This window comes from Dama dama, chromosome 29 (assembly GCF_033118175.1).
Source record: "Dama dama isolate Ldn47 chromosome 29, ASM3311817v1, whole genome shotgun sequence".
Lineage (NCBI taxonomy): Eukaryota > Metazoa > Chordata > Mammalia > Artiodactyla > Cervidae > Dama > Dama dama.
Genome location: NC_083709.1, coordinates 35,979,886 through 36,006,809, shown reverse-complemented (window position 1 = coordinate 36,006,809; position 26,924 = coordinate 35,979,886). Strand labels below are relative to the sequence as shown.

Here is a 26,924-nt window from a genome sequence, read left to right as displayed (position 1 = left end):
ATTGCTGTGGCTAGAAATTCTAATAGTTTTTTGAATATGGTGGTGAGAGTTGGCATCTTTGTCTTGTTCCCTATCTTAGAGAAAATGCTTTCAACTTTTTAACTTTGAGTATTATGTTGGCTGTTGGTTTGTCATATATGGCTCTTATTATGTTGAGGTAATTTACCTCTATATCCACTCTCTGGAGAGTTTTTATTGTACATGGTTGTTGAATTTTTGTCAAAAGCTTTTTCTACATCTACTCAGATGATCATATGATTTTTGTTCTTCAGTTCTTTTAATGTGGTGTATTACATTGATTTGTGGATATTGACCATCCTTGCATCCCTGGGATAAATCTCACTTGATCATGGGGGTTTCCTTGTGGCTCAGCTGGTAAATAATCCACCTGCAATGTGGGAGACCTGAATCCACCTGCAATGTAGGAGACCTGGGTTCAATCCCTGGGTTGGGAAAATCCCCTGGAGAAGGGAAAGGCTACACACTCCTGTATTCTGGCCTGGAGAATTTCATGGACTGTATAGTCCATAGGGTCACAAAGTCAGATATGAATGAGCAGCTTTCACTTTTCATGATCCTTTTAATGTATTGTAGAATTTGTTTTACTAATATTTTGTTGAGTATTTTTGCATCTATGTTCATCAGTGACATTAACCTGTAATTTTATATTTTTAGATTCTTTGTCTGGTTTTGGTATCAGGGTAATCCTGACCTTGTAAAATGAATTTGGAAGCATTTCTTCCTGTGCAGTTTTTTAGAATAGTTTGAGAAGCATGAGTGTTAGTTCAGTTCAGTTCAGTCGCTCAGTCATGTCTGACTCTTTGCGACCCCATGAACCACAGCACACCAGGCCTCCCTGTCCGTCACCAACTCCCAGAGTCCATCCAAACCCATATCCATTGTGTCAGTGATACCCTCCAACCATCTCATTTTTCAAGGTCTCTTCCTCCTCCTGCCCCCAATCCCTCCCAGCATCAGGGTCTTTTCAAATGAGTCAGCTCTTCGCATCAGGTGGCCAAAGTAGTGGAGTTTCAGCTTCAACATCAGTCCTTTCAATGAACACGAAGGACTGATCTCCTTTAGGATTGACTGGTTGGATCTCCTTGCAATCCAAGGGATTCTCAAGAGTCTTCTCCAACACCACAGTTCAAAGCATCAATTCTTCTGCACTCAGCTTTCTTTATAGTCCAACTCTCACATCCATTCATGACCACCGGAAAAACCATAGCCTTGACTTTGTTGACAAAGTAATGTCTCTGCTTTTTAATATGCTGTCTAGGTTGGTCATAACTTTCCTTCAAAGGATTAAGCATCTTTTAATTTCATGGCTGCAATTAACCATTTGCAGTGATTATGGAGCCTAGAAAAATAAAGTTTTTCACTGTTTACCCATCTATTTGCCATGAAGTGATGGGACCCGATGCCATGATCTTAGTTTTCTGAATGTCGAGCTTTAAGCCCACTTTTTCACTGTCCTCTTTCACCTTCAATAAGAGGATCTTTAGTTCTTCACTTTCTGCCATTAGGGTGGGTCATCTGCATATCTGAGGTGATTGATATTTCTCCCGGCAATCTTGATTCCAGCTTGTGCTTCTTTCAGCCCAGTGTTTCTCATGATATATTCTCCATTTAAGTTAAATAAGCAGGGTGACAATATACAGCCTTGATGTACTCCTTTTCCTATTTGGAACCAGTCTGTTGTTCCATGTCCAGTTCTAACTATTGCTTCCTGACCTGCATACAGGTTTCTCAAGAGGCAGGTCAGGTGGTCTGGTATTCCCATCTCTTTCAGAATTTTCCACAGTTTATTGTGATCCACACAGTCAAAGGCTTTGGCATAGTCAATAAAGCAGAAATAGATGTTTTTCTGGAACTCTCTTGCTTTTTCGATGATCCAGCGGATGTTGGCAATCTGATCTCTGGTTCCTCTGCCTTTTCTAAAACCAGCTTGAATATCTGGAAGTTCACAGAAGCCTGGCTGAAGCCTGGCTTGGAGAATTTTGAGCATTAGATTACTAGCGTGTGAGATGAATGCAATTGTGTGGTAATTTGAGCATTCTTTGGCATTCCCTTTCTTTGGGATTTGAATGAAAACTGACCTTTTCCAGTCCTGTGGCCACTGCTGAGTTTTCCAAATTTGCTGGCATATTGAATGCAACACTTTCACAGCATCATCTTTCAGGTTTTGAAATAGCTCAACTGGAATTCCATCACCTCTACTAGCTTTGTTCGTAGTGATGCTTACTAAGGCCCACCTGAATCACATTCCAGGATTCCTGGCTTTAGGTGAGTGTGAATGATCACACCATCATGACTATCTGGGTCATGAAGATCTGTTTTGTACAGTTCTGTGTATTCTTGCCATCTCTTCTTTATATCTTCTGCTTACGTTAGGTCCATGGCATTTCTGTCCTTTATTGAGCTAATCTTTGCATGAAATGTTCCCTTGGTATCTGTAATTTTCTTGAAGTGATCTCTAGTCTTTCCCATTCTAATGTTTTCCTCTATTTCTTTGCATTGAACGCTGAGGATGTCTTTCTTATGTCTCCTTGCTATTATTTGGAACTCTGCATTCAAATGAGTATATCTTTCCTTTTCTCATTTGCCTTTTGCCTCTTCTTTTCACAGCTATTTGTAAGGCCTTCTCAGACAGCCATTTTACTTTTTTGCATTTCTTTTTCTTTTTCTTGCTCCCTGTCACCTGTACAATGTCACAAACCTCCGTCCATAGTTCATCAGGCACTGTGTCTGTCAGATCTAGTCCCTTCAATCTTTTACTCACTTCCACTGTAGTATAGTCATAAGGGATTTGATTTAGTCTTTTACTCACTTCCACTGTAGTATAGTCATAAGGGATTTGATTTAGGTTATACCTGAATGGTCTAGTGATTTTCTCCACTTTATTCAGTTTAAGTCTGAATTTGGCAATAAGGAGTTCATGATCTGAGCCACAGTCAGCTCCTGGTCTTGTTTTTGCTGACTAGATAGAGCTTCACCATCTTTGGCTGCAAAGGATATAATCAATCTGATTTCAGTGTTGACCATCTGGTGATGTCCATGAGAAGAGTCTTCTCTTGTATTGTTGGAAGAAGGTGTTTGCTGTGACAAGTGCGTTCTCTTGATAGAACTCTGTTAGCCTTTTCCCTGCTTCCTTCTGTACTCCAAGGCCAAATTTGCCTGTTACTCCAGGTGTTTCTTGTCTTCCTACTTTTGCATTCCAGTCCCCTATAATGAAAAGGACATCTTTTTTTGATGTTAGTTCTAGAAGGTCTTGTAGGTCTTCATAGAACTGTTCAACTTCACCTTCTTCAGTGTTACTGGTCGGGGATTATACTCGGATTACTGTGGTATTGAATCGTTTGCCTTGGAACGAACAGAGATCATTCTGTCGTTTTTGAGTTTGCATCCAAGTACTGCATTTTGGACTCTTTTGTTGACTATGAGTGCCACTCCATTTCTTCTAAGTAATTCCTGCCCACAGTAGTAGATATAATGGTCATCTGAGTTAAGTTCACTCATTCCAGTCCATCTTAGTTCGCTGATTCCTGGAATGTTGATGTTCACTCTTGCCCTCTCCTGTTCGACCACTTCCAATTTGCCTTGATTCATGGACCTAACATTCCAGGTTCCTATGCAATATTGCTCTTTACAGCATCGAACCTTGCTTCTATCACCAGTCCCATCCACAACTCGGTGTTGTTTTTGCTTTGGCTCCATCACTTCAGTTATTTCTCCACTGATCTCCAGTAGCCTATTGGGCACCTACTGATCTGGGGAGTTCATCTTTCCGTGTCCTTTTTGCCTTTTCATACTGCTCATGGGGTTCTCAAGGCAAGAATACTGAATTGTTTTGCCATTCCCTTTTCCAGTGGACCACATTCTGTCAGACCTCTCCACCATGACCTGTTCTTTTTTGGTGGCCCCACATGGCGTGGCTTAGTTTCATTGAGTTAGACAAGACTGTGGTCCGTGTGATCAGATTGGCTAGTTGTCTGTAATTGTCGTTTCAGTCAGTCTGTCCTCTGATGCCCTCTCTCAGCTCCTACCGTCTTACTCGGGTTTCTCTTACCTTGGACGTGGGGTGTCTCTTCACGGCTGCTCCAGCAAAGCACAGCCACTGCTCCTTTCATTGGACGTGGGGTATCTCCTCTAGGCTGCTGCCCCTGACCTTGGACGTGGGAGTGTGGTGGCTGTGACGGTGCAGGAGCAGTTTTTTGAAACAGTTTGAGAAGCATGGGTGTTAACTGTTCTTTAAATACTTGGTAGAATTCACCTGTAAATCTGTCTGGGCCTGGGCTTTATTTGTGGGGAGTTTTTTGATTACTGATTGAATTCTATTACTATTAATTTGTTTGTTTATATTTCCTATTTATTTCTGATTCAGTCTTAGGAGTTTGTATATTTCTGGGAATTTGTTTCTTCTAAGTTTTTCATTTTCTTATATGTATAATTGTTCTCAATAACATTTATGGTCCTTTGTATTTTTGTAGTGCTGTTTTTAACTTGTCTTTACTTATTTCTGATTTTATTTAAGCCCTTTTTTAATGATTGTTTTGAATAAAATGTTCTATATGCATTGATTGATAATGTCTAATTCTAATGTGTCATTTAAGGCCAGTGTTTCTTTATTGATTTATGCCTGTATGATCTCTCTATTGATATATAAATGCTGTGTTAAAAATCCTCCACTATTATCATGTTACTTTCAATCTCTCCCTTTATGTTTCTTAATATTTGCTTTATGTATGTAGATGCTCTTATGTTTAGTGTATATATATTTACAATTATATCTTTTTGATTCCTTGGTCATTATGTAATGTCCTTTCTTGTCTCTTGTTACAGTGTTTAATGTCATTGCTATCCCACCTTTCTTTTTATTTTTGTGAAATTATTTTTTCCATCCCCTCACTTGTGTTCTGTGTATGTCTAGATCTATAGTGAGTCTCTCATAGGCAGCATAGCTATAGGACTTGTTTTTGTATCCATTCAGCCATTCTTTGTCTTTTGACTGGAGCATTTAGTCCATTTACATTTAAAGTGATTATTTAATAGCCAAGTATTTATTGCCATTTTGTTCATTGCTTTGGGGTTGTTTTTGTAGTTCTTTTTTGTTCATTCTTTTCTTGTTCTTTTGCTATCTTTCCTTGTGCTTTGATGGCTATCTCTAGTGTATGTTTGAGTTCCTTTCTCTTTTCCCTTTGTGTATCTATTTTAGGCTTTTGATTTGTGTTTACCGTGAGGTTTATATATAACAACGTATATATATATGTGATTAATTTAACTTGATCTCTTTAAGTTCAATGCATTCTTTTTTTCCTTAAGATATATATATGTATGTATGTATATTTGAGGCATATGACTTATGGTGTTTCAGGTGCACAACAAGGTGATTCATTATACATATACACATATTATTTTTCAGATTATTTTTCATTATAAGTTATTATAACATACTGACTATAGTTCTCTGTGCTATAAAGTAAATCTTTGTTGCTTGTTGCTTATCTATTTTTTTCTAATTAGAAATCTAGCATTCTATTCATATGAAAGTCAAACAAGTGGAGTTTAACTTGTGGAATCAAACAAGTAAAATAAAAAATTTTAGTTAGGCAAGAATTCATAAGTCTTCTAAAATATATATATTATGCATACTACTTATATATATGCCTACAAAAACTTTTCTACTATGCTTGGAAAGGCTTGAGAAAAAACATCAAAAAGAGAAGAGATGGAGAAATTGGAAAACATCAACTAGATGAAATGGGATCACTGAATATGAAATAGGAAAAGTTAAACTAGTAAAAGATCATCATATAGTCAAGTTGTTTTTAAACATGTCTGTTCATTAGACATATCTGGAGCTCTGAAGAAAAAAAGAAATATTGGACATTTATATTTTTCAAAAAATTTCAAGATAATTCAATATGCATCTGGATTTTAGAGAGTGATTATAGGTTTTTCTATTAAATGGTAGTCTTGGTAATATAGAATTCTATTATTTTTCTGTTGACCAATTATGATACAATTGTATTAAGTGATTGGTAGTTACATAATCACAATAGTAATATATATTTATCAGTTTTCACAATCAATAGTGAGACCCAAAAGAAAAGATAATTACAATTGCAAGCCATAATGGGAATGTGATTAAACCTAACAATATAAAATAATTACATACAGTTTGAGGGGTCAAGCAGAATGATTTGATAAGTGGAAGTGCATATATGCACTTGTTTTCATCTGCCCAGCCAGTCTGTCTTTTGATTGGTGCGTTTAATCCATTACCATTTTCTTAATTGTTTTGGGTTTATTTTCTGTAGGTCTTTTCTTTCTCTTGTGTTTCCTTGTCTAGAGAAGTCCTTTTAGCATTTGTTGTAAAACTGATTTGGTGGCGCTGAATTCTCTTAACTGTTGCTTCTCTGGAAAACTTTTGATTTCTCTATTAAATCTGAATGAGAGTCTTACTGAATACAGTATTCTTGGTTGTAGTTTCTTCCCTTTTTTCACTTTAAATATATGGTGCCATTCCCTCTGGTTGGTAGATTTTCTGTTGAGAAATCAGCTGGTAACCTGATGAGTGTTCCCTTGTATGTTGTTTGTCCTTTTTCCCTAGTTGCTTTTAATATTTTATCTTTGTCTTTAATTTATGTCAGTTTGATTACTGTTTGTCTCTGTGTGTTCCTTCTTGGGTTTATCCTTCCTGGAACTCTCTGTGCTTCCTGGACTTGGTTGACCATTTCATTTCCCATCTTAGGGAAATTTCCAGCTGTTATCTCTTTAAATATTTTCTCAGGTCCTTTCTTTCTCTCTTTCTTCTCCTTCTGGGACCCCTATAATGTGAATGTTAGTGCATTCAGTGTTGTCCCAGAGGTCTCTTAGGCTGTCTTCATTTTTTTTTTTTTTCATTCTTTTTCTATTTTCTGTTCTGTGGCAGTGATTTCCAGCATTCTGTCCTCCATGTCATTTATTTGTTCTTCTCCCTTAGGTATTCTGCTATTGATTCTTTCTAGTGTATTATTCACTCTGTTTGTTTGTTCTTTAGTTCTTGTAGGTCTTTGGTAAACATTTCTTGTATATTCTCCATTGTTTTTCTGAGATCCTGGATCATCTTCACTATCTTTGTTATGAATTCTTTCTCTGGAAGATTACCTATATCCACTTCAGTTAGTTGCTTTCCTGGGATTTTATCTTGTCCTATCATCTGGGACGTAACCTGCTTTTTTCATTCTGATTTACTTTCTGTAATGTGGTTTTGTTCTAGCTGCTGTGGGATTGTGGTTCTTTTTGCTTCTTCTTCCTGCCGTCTGATGGAGGAGGCTAAGAGGCTTGTGTAAGCATCTTGATGGGAGGGACTGGCCATGGGAAAAACTGGGCCTTGCTCAGTAAAACTTTAATCCAATTATCTGCTGATGGATGGGGTTGCACTACCTCTCTGTTAGTTATTTGGCCTGAGGTTACCCAGCCCTGGGATCTATGGGCTCTGTGGTAGGTTTAATGGTGACCTCTAAGAGGGCTTACATCAAGGGGGGCTTCCAGGATTGCTGCTGCCAGAGCCTCCATCCCTGTGGCAAGCCCCTGCCAACCCACACCTCCACATGATACCCTCCAGCACTAGCAAGTAAGTAGTTTTGGTTCAGTCTTCTGTGGGATCACTGCTCATTTGCTCTGTTTCTTGGGCATGCAAAATTTTGTTTGTGCCCTGCAAGACTGGAGTCTCTGTTTCCCCCAGTCCTGTGGAAGTCCTGTAATCAAATGCCTCTGGCCTTCAAGGTCAGATTCCATGGGGATTTCCAGTCCCTTTGTCCAGTCCCCAGGCTGGGAAGCCTAACGTGGGGTTCAGAATCTCCACAACAGTGAGAGATCTTTATTATTATTGTTCTCCAGTTTGTGGGTCACCCACCTGGCAGTTATGGGATTTGATTTTATTGTGATTGCTGTGGCTTCCTCTTTGTCACTGGACGTGGAATGTCTTTTTTTGGTGGGCTCTAGTGCTCTCCTGTTGATGGTTATTCAACAGCTAGTTGCAATTTTGGTGCTCTGTCAGGAGGAGATGAGTGCAGATCCTTCTCTTCCGCCATCTTGAACCAGAAGCCAGTTCAATGCCTTCTAATAACCCTGCATTTTTACTCCACCCATCCACATATTTAATGTTTTTGATGTCTCTTTTTTTTAAACTTCTTTTAAATCTTGTATCCTTTACTTATTGTAATAATTGCTTAGTGTGGAAATAGATGATTTTACTACTTTTGTCTTTTAACCTTCCTACTAGATTTATCAGTGACTAACCTACTACCTTTACTGTGTATTTGTCTTTACCAATGAGATTTTTCCTTCGATAATTTTCGTATTTCTAGTTGTAGTCTTCTTTGTTTTTTTGCTTATGGAAGTCCCTTTAACATTTCCTGTAAAGCCAGTTTAGTGCTGCCAAACTCTTTTTAACTTTTGCTTGTCTGTAAAACTCTATCTTTTCCTTCAAATCGGAATAATATCTTTGCTAGTATTCTTTGTTGTAGATTTTTTCCTTTCATCACTTCAAATATATTGTGTAACTTCCTTCTGGCCTGCAGAGTTTTTGCTGAAAAGTCAGCTAGCTAATCACCTTATGTTAGTTTCTGTATACTTAACTGGTTGCTTTCCCCTTGCTGCTTCTAAGACTCTCGCTTTATTTTTTTTGCCATTTTAATTATGATATGTCTTCGAGTGGACCTCTTTGGGGTTATGGTTCTGAGTTGTCACTGTGATTCCTGGCTTTGGATATCTGTTTCATTTCCCAGGTTAAGAAAATTTGGGGTATTATTTTTTTAAATAAGTTCCCTTCTACTTTATCTTTCTCTTCTCTGGCACCCCTATATGCAAATGTTAGTATGCTTGATGTTGTTTCAGAGGTCTCTTAAAATATTTTCCTTTTTAAAACTTATTTTTTTCCTTTCTCCTTGGGAGATTTCTACTATGTCTTCCAGATGCTCATCCATTACTCTGTATCATCAAATCTACTGTTGAATCCTTCTACTGTATTTTTTATTAACATTGAAGTCATTGTATTTTTCAGCTCTGATTTTTATTTATATTTTTAAACTCTTTGAAATTTTGACTATGTTCATTCAGTTTTCTCTCCAGTTCATTGAACCTCTTTTTGACTATTACTGAACTCTTTTCAGGTGGATTGTTTATCTCCACTTTGTTTTTTCTGTTTCTGAGGTTGTGTGTTATTTGTTTGGAACATATTTCTCTGTCTCCTCATTTTTCTGTATTCTCTATGTTTATTTTTCTGTATTAAGTCAATCAGGAGAAGTAGTCATTACATGGGGTCTGGCAGCACACTCTGATCACCCGAGCTGTGTGCCTTAGGGGTCTTATGTTGGCAGCATGTACCGTTCCACTCCTGTGGGTCTGACTACTGTCAATGTGTTGTTAGGCAGAGCTGGCCTCTGGCCCAGTTGGCTGTGAGACTGTGCCACATGCAGTGGCTGTGAGCTTGCTGGAGGAAAAGGTAGGATTCCTGTGTCATTGGCTGTATGTCCCAGGAGGACCTAGGGCTAGGTCCCTGCATGACTGTCTATGCAGCCTGGGGTGATTTGCAGCTGGTACTAGACTGCAGATGTGTGGGACATCCTCTCATGCTAATAGGGTAGAGGGAGGGTTCCAAAATAGCACTTGCCAGTGCTGGTGTTATTGCAGTAGAACAACTCCCCTAGAATGGCTGTCTCCAACATCTCCATGCCCAAGGTGTTCCCAATTGCCTCTTGCCTTTTCAGGAGGTGTTACCAGACAAGCAGGAGTATCTGATCCAGGCTCCTGTCATACTACTCTATCGCCACTGGAATTCGGACTGTGTGAGATTTTGTGCACGTTCTTTAAAAGTGGAATCTCTGTTTCCTGCAGCTCTCTAGCTCTTCCGAACTTGAAACCCATACATGTGTGCTCAGTCATGTCCTACTCTTTGCGACCCTATGGACTGTCACTCACCAGGCTCCTCTGTCTACTGGATTTCCCAGGCAAGAATACTGGAATGGGTTGCCATTTCCTCCTCCAGGGGATCTTCCTGACCCAAAGATCAAACTCATGTCTCCTGTGTCTCCTGCACTGGGTGGATTCTTTACCACTTAGCAACCTGGGAAGCAACATGTACACCACTGGTTTTCAAAACCCATTGTTCTGTGGTCTCATCTACTTGGTGTGGAATATCCAGGCTGGAGAGCTTGACTTGCTCCTTGGAGAAGATCTCTGTATTTGTGATTATCCTCCCATTTAGGGGCCACTGATCCGAGGTTGGGGATACTGACTATATTGCATCTCCATTCCTCCCAACCATCATAGTGTGGTTTCTTCATATCTTTATTTGTAGTGTATCTTTTCTGCTAATTTTCATTATTTTCCCATAAATAGCTGCTTCATAACTAGTTGTAATTTTGGTGTTGTCTCTGGAAAGAGGTGAGTTTAGGGTCTTCCTACTCTGCCATCTTGGTCACCAGCAGTGGCATGCTTTTATGTCGTATATGTCTCTTAATTCTAATACCCACTTTTGCCTTCTAAAGCCCTTTGCTTCATCTCATTTTTTTCTCAGGTGAGGGTTCTTAATTTCTTCTTACCTGTACACTTTGTGATTCATCAGTGATTTAGGTACAGATTTTTATTTCTCTTACCTATTTTTAAAATTTAAAATATGAGCATCCAATAAATTTCTCCCTTATTTATTTAATGTTGATTGTTAGTAAATCTCAAGCTTTCTCTCTTTTAATTCTTTTACTTAAAAAATGGTAAGTATTGTATTCTTAATTATTAATATTAATCATGTTATAATATAATTTTATTATATTAATATTAGTTAATATTAATAATTGCAATATAAAGTATATTAACATGAAGATATTAATATACTCAATAATTATTTTAAATTTATGATATAGTGATTGTTGCAGTCAAGATTAAATGTGTTTTAAGTATGTTTTGTAATGCATATAAATGTAGAAACTTTTTTTGTATGAAGATATCTTAGTTGGCAGCAGTTATAAATTATCACTTGCCATATGGCTTCTGATTAAATCTGAAAGGGCTGTTAACATCGGATAATTTAATTTTCTATAGTTTAATGTGAAACTCATTATTATGATGTGGAAATTAAAAGAATTGGCTACAAATAATGTCTAATAAACTTTCAAAAATAATGACTAATAAGTTTTCAGTATAGATATTTTTTATTTCTAGAGAAAAACTGAAATCTGAAGCTAAAGACAGAAAAGTTTTAGAAATTCTGCAAGTCAAGGATGCTAAAATACAAGAATTGGAACAGGTTGGTGGTATAACAGAAAATACTAAATTTATGATATTTGTTTCATATAGTTGGTCTTTACAAACATTTTAAGTTTTTTTGCAGTAATATTCATAAGAATATCAGGGTCATTATGTTGTCCTACTACTATAGTCAAGTTACTACTTTAGCCTGTTTTTCTTCTTTGTGTTTTTGGGTTATAGACTATGTTATTTATACATTAAAACTCTTAAGATGGTGTTTTAATTTTATAGTAATAACTGTCACTCACTTTTTGTTGAAATTGCTATTTATTTTTAACAATTATCATTTGCTTCTGAATCCTACAAATTTTTTAATGCTTTAATTTGTACAAAAAGTTAACAATAACTGGGATGATTCTATTTGATGTTTTCAACTTTCACTTTCAAATGATGCAATCCTATAATTATAGTTAATACAATTATATGTAATGGTAAATATTAAAACTTATAGATAATTATATCTTCAGTATATTATCACTACAAAAATCCACATAGGTCATTGATTCCCAAGAATCAGTTTGGAGGTAGTAACATCTTCAAAATAAAGGTGAAATAAATTTATTTTAAGAATTGTCTATATCATGATATATTTAAATTCATTTTATACCCAATTGCCCATTATAGGCTAAATTATCTTTATTTTCTAGATTAAATGAATATTTTTTCTGGTAACTCTGCTTTTCCAAGTTCTGACTCTATTTTCCTTCCTAGCCAATTAAACAGTCAGGATAGTTTTCATCTAAGATTGGTTATTGTTATTAGGTTGTTTTATTAAAGGACTAAAAATGGAAGTTAATGTGGATAAAAATTAATTTTTAAAAATTCTCTCTATATAAGTTTGTTGTAAAGTTGGATATACATTCCTATCTGACATATAAATTTGAAATTTATACCTTCTCCAGAATTGTATTTTCCTTATAGAAAAGATAATAAGTGAGTGAGTGAAGTCACTTAGTCGTGTCTGACTGAGACCCAATGGACTGTAGCCTACCAACTCCTCCATCCATGGAATTTTCCAGGCAAGAGTACTGGAGTGGGTTGCCATTTCCTTCTCCAGGATAGAAAATGTAATAATTATTGCTATAATGATAAAATTTTAAAACTTTTTAGTTTGTTTTGGGGAAAAATAGTTGTATTTGTGACTTGAATGTCAAACAATATCAAAATGAATTCTAATATAGAAAAATACTGCCATATGCCTTGTATATTAATTAGTTGGGAAGATCCCCTGGAGGAGGGTGTGGCAACCCACGCTAGTTTTCTTGCCTGGTAAATCCCATGGCAGAAGAGCCTGCCTGCAGTCCATGGGGTCACAAAAAGTCAAATGGACTTAGCAACTAAATAATAACAAGCTACCTAATCAGTTCAGTTCAGTTGCTCAGTTGTGTCTGACTCTAAGCTGCCTAACAGATACAAAATTAAGACTTGGAAGTGGCAAACATCATTTATACTCACATTTCATTGAGAGAAACTACTCATATGGTTAACCCAAGATTCAGCGAATTTGGGAAAAGTTACTTCCAGGCTGAGCAATCTCTTCCTCACATACAGGTTTACTCTATGGAAGAGAATGGATTTCGGCATTCTTTTAGATAACCTCTGGCAATAAGTTTCCAATGCTTTAGGAAATACTCAGTTTAGCAGATCTATATGGTCAGTCAGTTCAGTTGCTCAGTCTTGTTGGATTGTTTGCAATCCCATGGACTGCAGCATGCCAGGTTTCCCTGTCCATCACCAGCTCTCAGAGTTTGCTCAAACATATCCATCGAGTTGGTGGCGCCATCCAACCATGTCATGCTCTGTCGTCCCCTTCTCCTCCTGCCTTTGATCTTTCCCAGCGTAAGGGTCTTTTCCGATGAGTCAGCTCTTTGCATCAGGTGGCCAAAGGACTGGAATTTCATCTTGAGTATCAGTCCTTCCAATAAATATTCAGGACCGATTTCCTTTAGAATGAACTGGTTGGATCACCTTGCAGTCCAAGGGACTCTCAAGAGTGTTCTCCAACTCCACAGTTCAAAAGCATCAGTTCTTCAGCGCTCAGATTTGTTGCTAGTCCAATTCTCACATCCATGCACGACTACTGGAAAAACCATAGCTTTGACTAGATAGACCTCTGTTGGCAAAGTAATGTCTCTGCTTTTTAATATGCTGTCTAGGTTTTCTTCCAAGCTTCTTCCAATAGCTTTTCTTCCAAGGAGCAAGAGTCTTTTAATTTCATGGCTGCAGTTATCATCTGCAGTAATTTTGGAGCCCCCCCAAATAAAGTCTGTCACTGTTCTCACCATTTCCCCATCTATTTGCCATGAAGTGATGGGACAGGATGCCATGATCTTAGTTTTCTGAATGTTGAGATTTAAACCAACTTTCTCACTCTCCTCTTTCACTTTCATCAAGAGGCTCTTTAGTTCTTTGCTTTCTGCTATAAATGTGGTGTCATCTGCATATCTGAGGTTATTTGTATTTCTTCTGGAAATCTTGATTCTAGCTTGTGCTTCATCCAGTCCAGCATGTCAGATATCTCAATTAAGAAATGCTTAGGTCATATTTTAAAATGTCTGTGTTCCCTCTCCTCCTGCAGAGAGCAGGAAGAGATTTTTCTCTGATCCTCACTGTGACAACCTAATAGTGTTCTATATGTAAAACTCATGAAAGTATAGGAACTCCTCTAAGACTGGGCCCTCCAGGACATTTTTTTTTTTTTTCCTCCAGGACATTTTTAACTCTCATGCATGTCCACACTTATCCCCTAATGATTTGTTAATTGCAGATTTGGTTTTTCTACTCTTGGTACTGGTTTCCATGGAGTTTTCTTGTTTCAGGGATTTTGCTCTGTTGTATTGTGATTCTCTGTATTGCCTGTCTCTCTAGTTTGGGGAACAGCGATTTGCCCTATGACCTCAGTTCTCTGATGATTCTGACAAGAGTTGCTGATTTTCAGTTTGTTCAACTTTTTTCATGTTGTATGAATAGGAGAGACAACCTCCAAGTTACTGCATCCTGTGCTGGAAGCCAGAAGTTCCTTTATCATGTGTTTGTTGTTCCATCAAGTAATGTTAAATAGTTCTTACTTTTCCAAACTTGTAGTCTATGGAATAGAGTAACAAGAATGCTGATTCCTTAACCACATATCTAGTCAAACTACTAGAAAGTTATACACACAATTTTTTAGCTCATTGCCGAAAAACTTTCATAGAACAATATAATACTATTACATGCTTTATTGATAATAGTGTAAAAAAATGCCATGTAACTTCTTTTGGTAAGACTGTGCTTTAGCTTTGTCACCGCTAGTTATAAAGTAAATCTTGTAATAAATTTTCCTTCAAGTATTGCATTAGATAACTCGAGTCTACTAATAACTTGCTATATTTAATGAGATGATTTTTAAACATTGAATTTCCCTTTTTTCTTACCTTCTAGGAAGCTCAGAAATAAGTTTCAGTTCTCAGTTACATTTAATTCTCTCACCCCTTCCCTTTATCCATTTACCTTTGTTTTAGTTGTACTGATATCATTACTTCTCTGTTTTTCATTAAACTCTTTTTATGCATTTTAAAGTAGGTCATATAAATAATATATTAACTATGCTCAAGTATTGTTTTATAGAGTTTTAGGTCTTTTGAACTGCTGCCATCACACCCCACTTTTTTCCTAATTCATACCCACTATCATTCTCTTCTTACTCTACAGACTTCTTTTGACCATGATTTGAATTATTCATTTCATGACTTATCCATAATAAATAATTTGTTCCAGCCATACTTTCTCTTGTCACCCTTTATGCTTTATGGTTCCTCTGAGTTCAATTTGCTATTTTAATATTAACTCAAGCCAGACCATTAAGAATGTATTTTACTCTATCCAGAAAAGTTTGTTGAAAAGGTTTCATGAAGCTAAATTTAGGACTTGGAGGGTTATTAATGTTTAGTGAAAGAAGTCAGAGAAAGATAAATACTGTACAGTGTCACTTATATGTGGAATCTGAACAATAAAACAAACTAGTGAATATAACAAAAAGGAGGCAGAGTCACAAATATGGAGAGCAAACCAGTAGTTACCAGTGTGGAGACCAAAGCGGGAAGGGACGAGATAGGAGAAGGGGATTAAGAGGTACAAGCTACTATGTATAAAGTAAATAAGCTACAAGGATATATTATATAGCAGAGGGAATATAGCATTTCAAATAACTATAAATGGAATATAACCTTTAAAATTGTGAAATCATGTCATATATCTAAAACTTATAGAATTTATTATAAATCAACTATACTTCTCTAAAAAGGAAAAGAAAAAAAATGAATTGTAACTATATATACTTGTGCTAAGGCTTCCCTGGTAGTTCAGTTGGAAAAGAATCTGCCTACAATGCAGGAGACCTCGGTTTGATTCCTGGTTTGTGAAGATCTGCTGGAGAAGGGTTAGGCTACCCACTCCAGTATTCTTGGGCTTCCCTGGTGGCTTAGGTGGTAAAGAATTTGCATGCAGTGTGGGAGACCTGGGTTTGATCCCTGTGTTGGAAGTATCCCCTGGAGAAGTGAACGGCTATCCACTCCTGTATTCTGGCATGGAGAATTCCATGGAGTGCATAGTCTATGGGGTTGCAAGAGTCCAACACAACTAAGTGACTGTCACTTCCATTATAAAAACTATATCATTGACGGTACATTTTATTAGGAAAATATTTTGAGTTATGTAAAATTTAACAGATCTTTGAGAGTTTATCAGTTCTCTTCCATTGGGAATACATCTGTGTCTAACTTATTACTTTAATGATTTATGATATATAAGATCATTTATCAAACTAATTATCAGAATATGAACCTGGGTCTCCTGGCCCAGGCAGGCTCTTTACCAGGTGAGCCACCAGAGAAGCCCTAAAAGTATTATGGTTTTGGTTAGCTAAGTTCCTACTGTATTCTGTGTTTTTATTTAAAGATTAAGTCTATATTTGTCCTGTAGATTACTAAATTCACTCAAATGCTAACTTTTCAATTATTAAATAATTTTCATGAAAGGACTTGTTATTGCTGTCATTTATGTTGTTTATTCAGAGAAGGCAATGGCACCCCACTCCAGTATTCTTGCCTGGAAAATCCCATGGACAGAGGAGCCTGGTAGGCTACAGTCCATGGGGTTGTGAAGAGTCGGACGCAACTGAGTGACTTCACTTTCACTTTTCACTTTCATGCATTGGAGAAGGAAATGGCAACCCACTCCAGTGTTCTTGCCTGGAGAATCCCAGGGACGGGGGAGCCTGGTGGGCTGCCGTCTATGGGGTCGCACAGAGTCGGACACGACTGAAGCGACTTAGCAGCAGCAGCCTCATGTTGTTTATTCCTGTTAAGTTTAGCTCTCATTAACGGGCAAATGTTTCTAAACGTTAAATTATTTGGTCTAGTATCTCACCTTTCTAAAGTCTAAATAATCTCAAGGATAGATGAGGGTGCTTAATTTTTGCTAATTCTCCTTTCAAAGGATAGGCCTGTAGATATTTCACTGTCTTAGTGTTCATACGATTGAATTTGTCAGTGTCAATCTCATTCATAAACATTTACTATAATTTAGTTTGGGAGATAGTATGAGTACATCGATAATTAGCAGCTCTATGTAATATGTGCCAAATGAATAATGTAGGCAATACAGAAACTTGGGAATAGAAATTTCTGTGATAGTTAGGAAAGGCTTCATGGAGGAGGTAAAAATTGAACCTTGAAAGAGGCTGAGACTTAGATGAGAATAGAAAAATAGTTTATGAATTGTAGATGTTTATGCATCTATTTTTATGCTGTTTGATTGATGTCAAACATAATTTTATATGCCCTAGTAATTAAAATAAGCAATAAAAATTAAAACTATATTGAGGTACCATTTATACTTAATTTGTAAAACATTACCAAGCCTGAGTGTTTTATTGGTACAGATATGGAGTTATGAGAACTCCTGAAGTTCAGTTGGCCTATGAATGAGTAATGTCACCTCTAAGTATAAATCAAGAGCAATGTTTCATTAATATGATCCCTACACTGAGAAAAATACATTTTACTTCATAACCCAGTATACACACAGATAAAATAGAAGTGTCATAATCACACTACTATATATAAAATTGACTACCTAATAAAGACTTATAGTATAGCACAGGGAACTCAATACTCTGTAATGACCTATATTGGAAAAGAATCTAAAAAACAGTATATATATACATATATATATACACACATATATATATATTTAAGTAATTCACTTTACTGTACAGCAGAAGCTAACAATACATTGTAAATCAACTATACTCTAATACAGATTATCAAAACAATATAGTTGTTCTTTCTATATAAAATAAAGATAAAATATAACAAAGCAGATATCAAATATGAATTTGATAATATTTAAATGAAATGGAAATCCTAAATTAAACATTGCAAGAAAACATAGGAATAATAGTTTCAAATATTAGTTGGAAAAATAAGTGGGTTGACAAAAGTTGAGTAAGTTTGGCAAAGAGTCAGTATTATGGCATGGATATCAGTTTTAGCATGTTGGTTTGAGATGGCAGCAGATAGTTAAAATGGAGGTATTTTTATAGAAAACTGGAAATCTGAGATTGGTACTTGGAAGAGAGTTAGGGCTAGATTATGGATTGGGTAGTCTTTTAGACAGAGACGAGACTAGAAGCCAGGAGAGTGGGTAAGTTTTCTGAGGGAAAAGCTATAAAGATTTGAAAAGAGGGAAACTAAGACATGAGTCATGGATACATCCTTCAATTAGATTTAGGTATTTCTGGTAGGTGAGAATATTTGGTTAACAATTATGGCAGTTTTAGTATTTTGAATATCTTTCTACACAGCAAGATATTTTGGGTACGAAAACAGACTTGCTGTTTTTCATTCTTTAAAATTGCTCATGCTTTCACAGAACTGTTTTTCTAAAAAAATGTTTTAGATAGAATGTAATTCTTATTTTAGCTACATAAGCATTTTCTTTAATTAGAATATTTTGTAAAATTTTGGGTTTTTTTTCCATGTTGCACAACTAAATCCAGAAAGTTTGCTTTCTGTATGAGGCTGAATATTTGGTGTCCTGTTTTTATGTGTACTTCATTTTTAAACTAGTAACTTGGCACATGTTTGCATGTTTTACTTGATAATTTCTGGGCATGTCATAGGAAATGAGAAATTATGATAATGGATGTTGTTATGAAAGCTAGTTAATTCTAATATTACCAATCAAAGTCTCAAACTTTTCATATGAAATTATTTTTTCTTAGAAATACCAATTCATCAGTAATTTTGCTTTTTTTCCAGAGAGAATCAGGACTAACCCAGGAAATAAATGACCTTGTAAAACGGAAGATGGCAGTAGATGAAGAAAATGCTTTCTTAAGGAAAGAATTCAGTGACTTGCAGAAGAAATTTAAAGATAAAAGTCAAGAAGTTAAGGTGTGTTGACTTGTACATAGTTTTATGCTACTGTTTCTTTGAAGTCCTACTTTAAGCTTTGTCAGCCTTTGTGGCCCAGAAAGTGACAAGCTGGGAGGAAAAATTGCCTGAGGCCCTGCTGTGCCATACAGTTTTCTCACATGCAAAAACTCTAAGATACTTTAAAGCTCAGACTCTAAGCTTTATAACTTTCAGATAAATAGTTAATGCTGGAAATGGAGCTAAGAAAGTAGGAGTGTGAATATGTGGCTTCTTGTAATTAGATTCTGATGGGACTGGCATTATTAATTGATAAAACCCAGGTCTGGGAGGCTATGTCTGTGTGGGTCTCAAAAATAGCTGGGGACAGCATCAAAGGCAGCTTGATCAATTAATGGGCTCTTTGCAAATGTGTACTCATCAAAGCTGTCATCCAGTGAAAAAATATGACCCATCCACCTGCATGAAAAGAGGCCAATAAAAGTATACAGGTGACCTTGGCCATCAAATATAAAAGAAGCTGCTGGGAGGATAAAATTGCACAGTTTGTATTTGCTGATTAGTTCTCAGCTTTTTTTTTGTTGTTGTTGTTGTTTTGTGTATTGGCCCTTGTGGTACTGTTCTACGGGGCACTAAGGAGTGTGTGCAGAATAAGGAAGAGCAAAACAGGCTGGTTATAAAAACTCTGAAGGAGGAAAATGAGAAATTAAGTACCCACTGCGCTGACCTGCTAAATGACCTGGAGAAACTGAGGAAGCAGGAAGCACATTGGAGAAAAGAAAAATTTAGCATTGATGCAAAAGTAAAGGTATGGAATGAGAATGGAATTCGTGCTGTTATTTTGAATCTAACTTCTTAGGAAGTTTATTACATGTTATTTTCTTTAAATAGCAAGTTATATATTCAAATCCACCAGTGGGGACTAGCATTAATTTATATTCCTTCACTTAAGACCCATAGCTTTTTAAAAATTGATGTCGCAAAGCAGGAAACTGACTTCAAATACTTATCTAAAATGTAATCATTAAAAAATAAAGGCTATTGGATTTTGAAATAAAACATGTTTTGAAAAAACATTTAGAATTATGAATTTTGACTTTTTGTAATTAGGGCTTAAATTTATAGATATAACTAGAATTCATTGCAGTGTAGTTTTAAGATTGTATTTTTCAAGTCCTTTAAAAATACATAAAAAAAATAAAACAGTTAAAATACATGTGTTTTATATGTATTTCTTTGGCTTGAGAGGACCTTATTCATAGTAAAATATAGAAGATAAAAGTTACAATCGGTCTTCATAATCTTCTTATGTCTTTTCTGATAAATACTTTTCAAAATAATTTTTTGTAGCTTTCTCTTGGTTTTGAGAATGTTTTTGTTCATTTTTCCCCATTGAATTTCAGTTTTCTTCTTAACCATAGATTTTGTTAAAAAGGCTCACATCTAAAATTTTGGTTCTAGTAAATATGATAGCCTCTCTATGTGTATGCATGCTTAAGAAGAATTTATAACATACACGTGTGTGTATATATGTATATATATAGCAATTTAAATATAATAAATATGGATATGTTTATCCAAAGGTTTGTGTGAGTGTATGCCGGTGTGCCTGATTATTTAAGTTAGAGAAGAAAAGATCAGTCTTTCTGAGTGTGTGAATCTATTCATTGCGAATTATTTTAAGGAAATACATACATTAAATCTATTAGTGTACAATCAGGGAATGATTGAGTTTTGAGAGAATTGGATTCCGGCAATTCAATTAGCAATGTTAGCAGTGTTGCTGAATTATCTTGAACTTATTTTTGTATCAGTTTCTGCTTCCGTGCAACTTTTAAGCTGTTTGTTTGTGTGATAAGAGTTCATGGCACTTCCTTGTGTAAATTCTTAGCTACATGAGTTTTTGATGATGATTTTCATTTCCTTTTTTTGCCATTCAGATAGTCTACTGTGATTTTTAGTCTTTTTTTTCTATTAGAGTGTTTGCATTTTCTTATTAATTTGTAAGCATTCTTTATTCTAGATAGCAGTGCTTTGTTTTACATATGTATTGCAAATACCTTCTGTCCCATGAATCTTGAATAATGTAAATTAGACATTCAAAATATATAAATTTCTATAGTCATTTTTGTTAAAATATTTTTGTTTCTAATGTTTTTGTTCTAGAAGTCTTATAGTATCAAGTTTTCCATACCCTGAAGTCTTTAATCTATTTAGAATTCATATTGGAATATGGTGTTCCATACCATATATTCAGTATTGATTTGTGATGCAGTTTCTCTCACATCTTTAAGTTGCCATGTGTATATGGACTTATTTCTGGACTTTCTAATATTTTCATGGGTTCAAGTATTGTAGTTTCATAATTTTACTCATTATTTGCTAGAGTGACCTACTTATTTATTCCCCTTTTTGTAAGTCATGAACCCTACATGAACCTCTTCTCTAGTAATATTTAAGGATCATTTCATTAGTTTTACTGAAAAATTCTATTAGAAGGCATATTAGAACATTATCTACTTTATGAATTAATTTGGGAAGAATTGTGATCTACTATTTAAGAATTTGGAATAAAGTTTTTTAATTTTCTTAAAATGGTTGTTTACTTTTATTATGTTTATTACTAGCTATTCACATTATTGTGAAAATATTGTTTTATGCTAAAAAATTTAAATTATATTTTAATTAATTATTTATGGACATTAGCAGTGTTACTAAATTATCTTGAACTTCTTTTCAACAATTTTTCCCAAATATTTTATTAGTTCTAAAAATGTGTATATTTTCTATTATACAGTTACACTGTCAGTAAGAAAGCTGCCTCTTTTTTTCCTTTTGGCATATAATTCTCATACCATACATTTAATCCATTTGAAGTGTATAGGCCAATAATATTTAGTTTATGTAGAGTTTTGCAACTATTACCAAAATTACTTTTAGAACATTTTCATCAACTCCAAAAGAAGCCCCATAACTTTTAATAATCATTCCTCATTTATCTTTAGCTTTGCAGCTCAAGATCACCACCCATGGGCTTTCTTGCTGTATAGATTTATCTGTTCTAACCATTTCATATTAATGAAATGAATTTTAATGAATTATAAAATCTTTTGTGACTAACTTCCTCCACTTAGAATAATGTTTTCAAAGGGTTTGTCCATGTTGTAGTATATATCAGTACTTTATTATTTTTGTAGTTGAATAATATTCTATTATATAGATAATCTGTATTTTATTTATCTCAAGTAGATGGACATTTGTGTTATAAATATTTGTGTTCAAGATTTTGTATATACATATATTTTTATTTCTCATAGGTGTATACCAAGGAGTGAGATTACAAGGTCATGTGATAATTTTGATTTTAAGCTTCTGAGGAACTGTCAGACTGTTTTCAAAAGCAGCTATATTATTTTACATTCTGAACAGCCCAGTCTGAGGGTTCTGATTTCTCTCGGTCCTTGTCAACACTTATTATTGTCTTTTTGACTTTTAGCCATCTTTGTGGATGTGAGTGACCTCATTGTTGTTTTTATTTTCATTTCCCTGAAGGTAAATAATTTTGGTCATCTTCTTATATGTTATTGGCCATTTGCATATCTTTAAGAAATGTGTAATTTCTTTTGTGCATATTCTAGATACAAGTCTCTTTTTATTTACATAATTTCAAACTGTTTTTTTTAGTTCTCTGAGTTGTTTCTTACATCCTTAATGGTATTATTTGAACAGAAAGTGTAAAACTTTTATATTTAATTTATCTACTTTTTCTTTTGTTGTCCATGCTTTTGGGCATTCTCAGATGTATCTCAGATGTGCATCTGAGAAACCATTGCTTAATCCAAGATCATGAAAATGATCTTTATGTTTTCTTCTAAGATTTTTATTTCTTACATTTTGTTCTTTAATCCATTTTGAGTTAATTTTTAAATATGATGTTTGATAGGAATCCACTTCCATTCTTTTGCATGTGTTATTCCATTGTCAAAGCTCCATTTGATAAAAAAAAAAAAAAAGACTATTCTTCCCACTGAATTTATCCTAGCATATTTATTGAAAATCAATTGACTGTAAATATAAAGGTGTATTTCTGGACCTCAATTCTGTTCCTTTGATCTATGATTTATCCTTATGCCTATATCACACTATATTGATTATTGTAGATTTGTAATAAATTTTGCAGTTAGGACTTCTGTGTCCTCAATATTTAGTCTTCTTTTTTCAAGGTTAGCTTTTCTCTATCATTACATTTCTATATGAGTTTTAGAATCAGCTTTTCCATTTCTTCTGGAAAAAAAAGCAAGCTAATATGATTTTGATAGAGATTCTGTTGAATCAGATCAATATGGTGAGTGTTACCATCTTAACAGTATTGTAACTCCAATTCATCAATAGGAGGTTTCATTTATATAGAAACTTCTTTAATTTCTTTCAGTAATGCGTTACAGTTTTCAGATTATAACTTTGCACTTCTTTGAGTGCATACATTTTAAAATATTTAATTATTTTTTTCTGTTATTCTAAATGGAATTGTTTCTTAATTTCCTTTTTGTATGGTTCATTGCTAATGTATGTATTCAATTAATTTTTGTATATTAGTCTTATATCTTGCAAACTACCTAAAGAAGATTGTTTCTGTAGGACTTTCTGTGTGTAAGATCATGTCATCTGTAAGTAGAAATTGTCTTCTTCCTTTCTAATTTGTATGTCTTTTATCTCCTTTTATTGCCTGTCACCCTAGCTAGAATCTCTAGTATGAAGTTAAATAGAAAAAAAGAGAGTGGACATCTATATCTTCTTCCTGATCTCAGGAGGAAAGGATTTGCTCTTTCATCCTTAGGCATGGTATTAGCAATGAGCTTTTTGTTGATGTACTTTATCAGTTAAGAAAATTCCCTTCTTTTCCTAGTGTGTTGAATTTTTATTTTTAATCATGAAATGGTGTTGGGTTTTGGCAAATAAATGCTTTTTATGTATCTGGTGAAATGGTTATGTGGTATTTGTCCTTCATTTTATTGGTGTGGCATATTAGCTTGTTTTTTGGATGTTATACGAACCTTATGCTGCTGGGGTATCTTTATTTTCATCTGACATTAGTGTAATAAGTGTAATATTTTTATCTGACCTTAAAATGATAATGATAGCCTTAAAGAATGAGTTCAGAAGTGTTCCCTCCCTTACATTTTTTGGAATAATTTGAACAGAATTAGTATGAAATCTTTTAAAAGGTTTGGTAGAATTCACCAGTGAAACCATCTGATCTGGGAATTTTCTGGGTTGGGAGATTTTAATAGCTGATTAAATTCATTTATCATGGGTTGAGATTTTCTATTTATTCTTGAGTCAGTTTAGGTATTTTGTATATTTCAGAATTTGTACTTTTCATCTTGGTTATCTAATTTGTTGAACAATTGTTTATAGTATTCTCTAGTCATCTTTTAAATTTCTGTATGGTTTGTAGTACTGTCTTTACAAGTCTGTTGCTGTCTTCAAAAGAGTCAGCTTTAGAGTTAGTTGAATATATTGTTTAGTTATGCCCTTAAAAGTATTTCAACAATAATCTTGATTATTTCATTCCTTCCTTCTCCTTTTGGATCACTCGGCTATACTTTTCTGTATCCCTAAGCTGTAAAATTGCATTGTTGGTTTTAGATGTGTCACCATTTTTAGTATAGGCATTTACAGCTTTAAGTTTCCTTCTGACCTTTGTTACATCCTGTGAGTTTTGGCATGTTATGTTTTTGTCTTCATTTGTATCTGGATATTTTCGGATTTTCTTGTGGTTTCTTTTTTGATCGATTGGCTCTTCAAGAGTGTATTGTTTAATTTCCATGTGTTTTGAATTTTTCAGTTTTCCTTCTGTTAATTGAGTTTTAGCTCCATCTACTGTGCTGGGAGAAGATGCTTTGTATGATTTTAATGTTCTAAAATTTATTGAGGGATGTTTTATGACTTGGCATATGGTCTGATATGTTGAATGTTCTATTTGTAATTAAGAAAAATGTGTATTCTGCTGTTTGGGGGTAGAGTGAACCATCTACATCTGTTAAATATACTTGGTTCATAATGTTTTAAGGGCCTTTTTTATCCTTGGTGCTCATCTATCTCGATGTTCTACCATTATTTAAAGTGGACTATTGAATTACCCAACTATTAATAAAAAACTATTTCTTCTTTCAGTTCTGTCCTTTATATAATTTAGGGCTTTGGTTTTGGTGCATGTATGTTTACAGTGCTTACATCTTGATGAATTGACTTGACTCATTGATTAACATATATAATGCCCTCTTTTGCCTCTTATAACTGTTTTTGACTTAGTCTTTTTTGTCCAGTATTCTTACATTCATCCTAGTTCTGTTTTGGTTTTTATTTTCATGAAGTACTTTTTCTCATTCTTTCATTTTCATTTTTTTTGTGTGTCTTTGGATCTCATAGTCTCTTCTAAAAACATGTAGTTGTATAATATTTTCTTCATTCTGTCTCTGCCTTTTGATAGAATTTAATCTGTGTGCACTTAAAGTAGCTACTAGTAAAAAAAGATTAACTTCTGCCACTTTATTGCTTGTTTGCTCTATGTCTTCTAGATTTTTTTTGTTCCTCATTTCCTCTATTACTGTCTTCCTTTGTGTTTAGTTGATTTTTTTGTAGTGGCACATTTTGATTCCCTTCTCATTTTTGGGTATATGTTCTGTTGATTTTTTTTGTGGTTACCATCAAGATTATATTTATCATCCTAAACTTATAACAATATAATTTGAATTGATACTAACTTATTTTCAATAACATAGAAAACTCTTCTGCTTTGTTGCTTTTCCCCTCTATTTCAAGTTGTTTTTGTCACCAGTTACATCTTTATAAAATGTGTGCTCTGTAATATAGATTTACAACTTTTTATTTTTTGGCTCTGAAATTATATATAGGATAAAAATTAGAGTTAAAACCAAATATACAACAATATTGCATTTTATATTTGCCCTTGTATTTACCTTTACTGGAGCCTTCATTTTTTCAGATGGCTTTGAGTTACCATTTTACGTTCTGTCTGAGGTATTTCCATTAGCATTTCTTATAGGTTAGATTTCATAATGAACTCCCTCAGCTTTTGTTTATCCGTGAATGTCTTAATTATGCTCTGATTGTGAAGGACAGTTTTGCTGGGTATAGAATTCAACATTGACATTTTTTCTCTTAAAACTTTAAATATATCATTTAAATATACATCATTGCCTTCTGACTTCCATGATTTCTGATGAGAAATCAGGTGTTAATTTCATTAATGAGCCCTTGTGACTAGTCATTCTCTTTTGTTACTTTCATGATTCTCTTTTTGTTTTTGGCTGATTTTGAAAAGTTTAATTGTAGTGTATCTTAGTGTGGGTCTCTTTCTGTTGATCTTACTTGGAGTTTGTTGTGGTCTTTGGCTTTATAGATACATGTAAAGATGTATACATGTATACATGTATACATGTATAGATCAGAATTGAGAAGTTTTGGGCCCTTATTTCTTCATTGTTGTGTCTGCCCACCCCTTCTGTCTCTTCTCTTTTTGGATTCCCATAATGTACATTTTTGTCTGTTAATAGTGTCCCACTGTTCTCTTAGGCTGTATTCAATTTTCTTCATTCGTCTTTCTGTTTCTCAGAGTCAATAAATTCACTAGTTCTATCTTTTAGTTTGCTCACATTCGTTGACCCCTCTGGTGAATTACTCATTTTGGTTATTTTAATTTCTACCTCTATAATTTGATTCATGTTTATAACCTCAGGCTCTTTATTGATATTTGTTTGGTTTATATTAATACATTGTTTTTCTGATTTCCTCAATTCTTTTACATATTTTTCTTTAAGTATACTTGAGATAGTTTTAAAGTTTTGCCTTGTAGATCTGATATCTGAGTTTCCTCAGGAATTGTTTCTGTTAATTTTGTGTTCCTTTGAATACGCCATATTGTCCTGTTTCTTTGTATGCTTTGTAACCTTTTCTTGTTGTTGAAAGTTGGGCATTTGTGATAACAAATATATGATAAAGCTAGAAATAAGATCGTACCCCTTCCCAAGACTTTGCTGCTTTCTTAACTGCTGAAGGCTATGGTAGTCTTTGTTTAGTGCTTTGGTTTACTTTTGTAAAGTGTTTATTCTTTACTGTATGTAGTCATTGAAATCTCTGTCCTTTAGCTTTAGTCTACTCTTTTTGTGACCGAATTTCACCTTGACTGCCAAC

At 34.6% G+C, this 26,924-nt stretch overlaps 1 protein-coding gene across 1 annotated transcript in view; it reads left to right on the top strand.

Annotated features, from left to right (window-relative positions):
• Positions 1-26,924, top strand: part of CNTLN (centlein) — a 315,816-nt gene that overhangs the window by 85,339 nt on the left and 203,553 nt on the right. Inside the window, exons 3-5 of the mRNA XM_061132229.1 lie at positions 11,206-11,290; positions 18,594-18,728; positions 19,345-19,515. Of these exons, the coding sequence (XP_060988212.1) occupies positions 11,206-11,290; positions 18,594-18,728; positions 19,345-19,515 (391 nt within the window). The remainder of the gene's footprint in view (positions 1-11,205; positions 11,291-18,593; positions 18,729-19,344; positions 19,516-26,924) is intronic.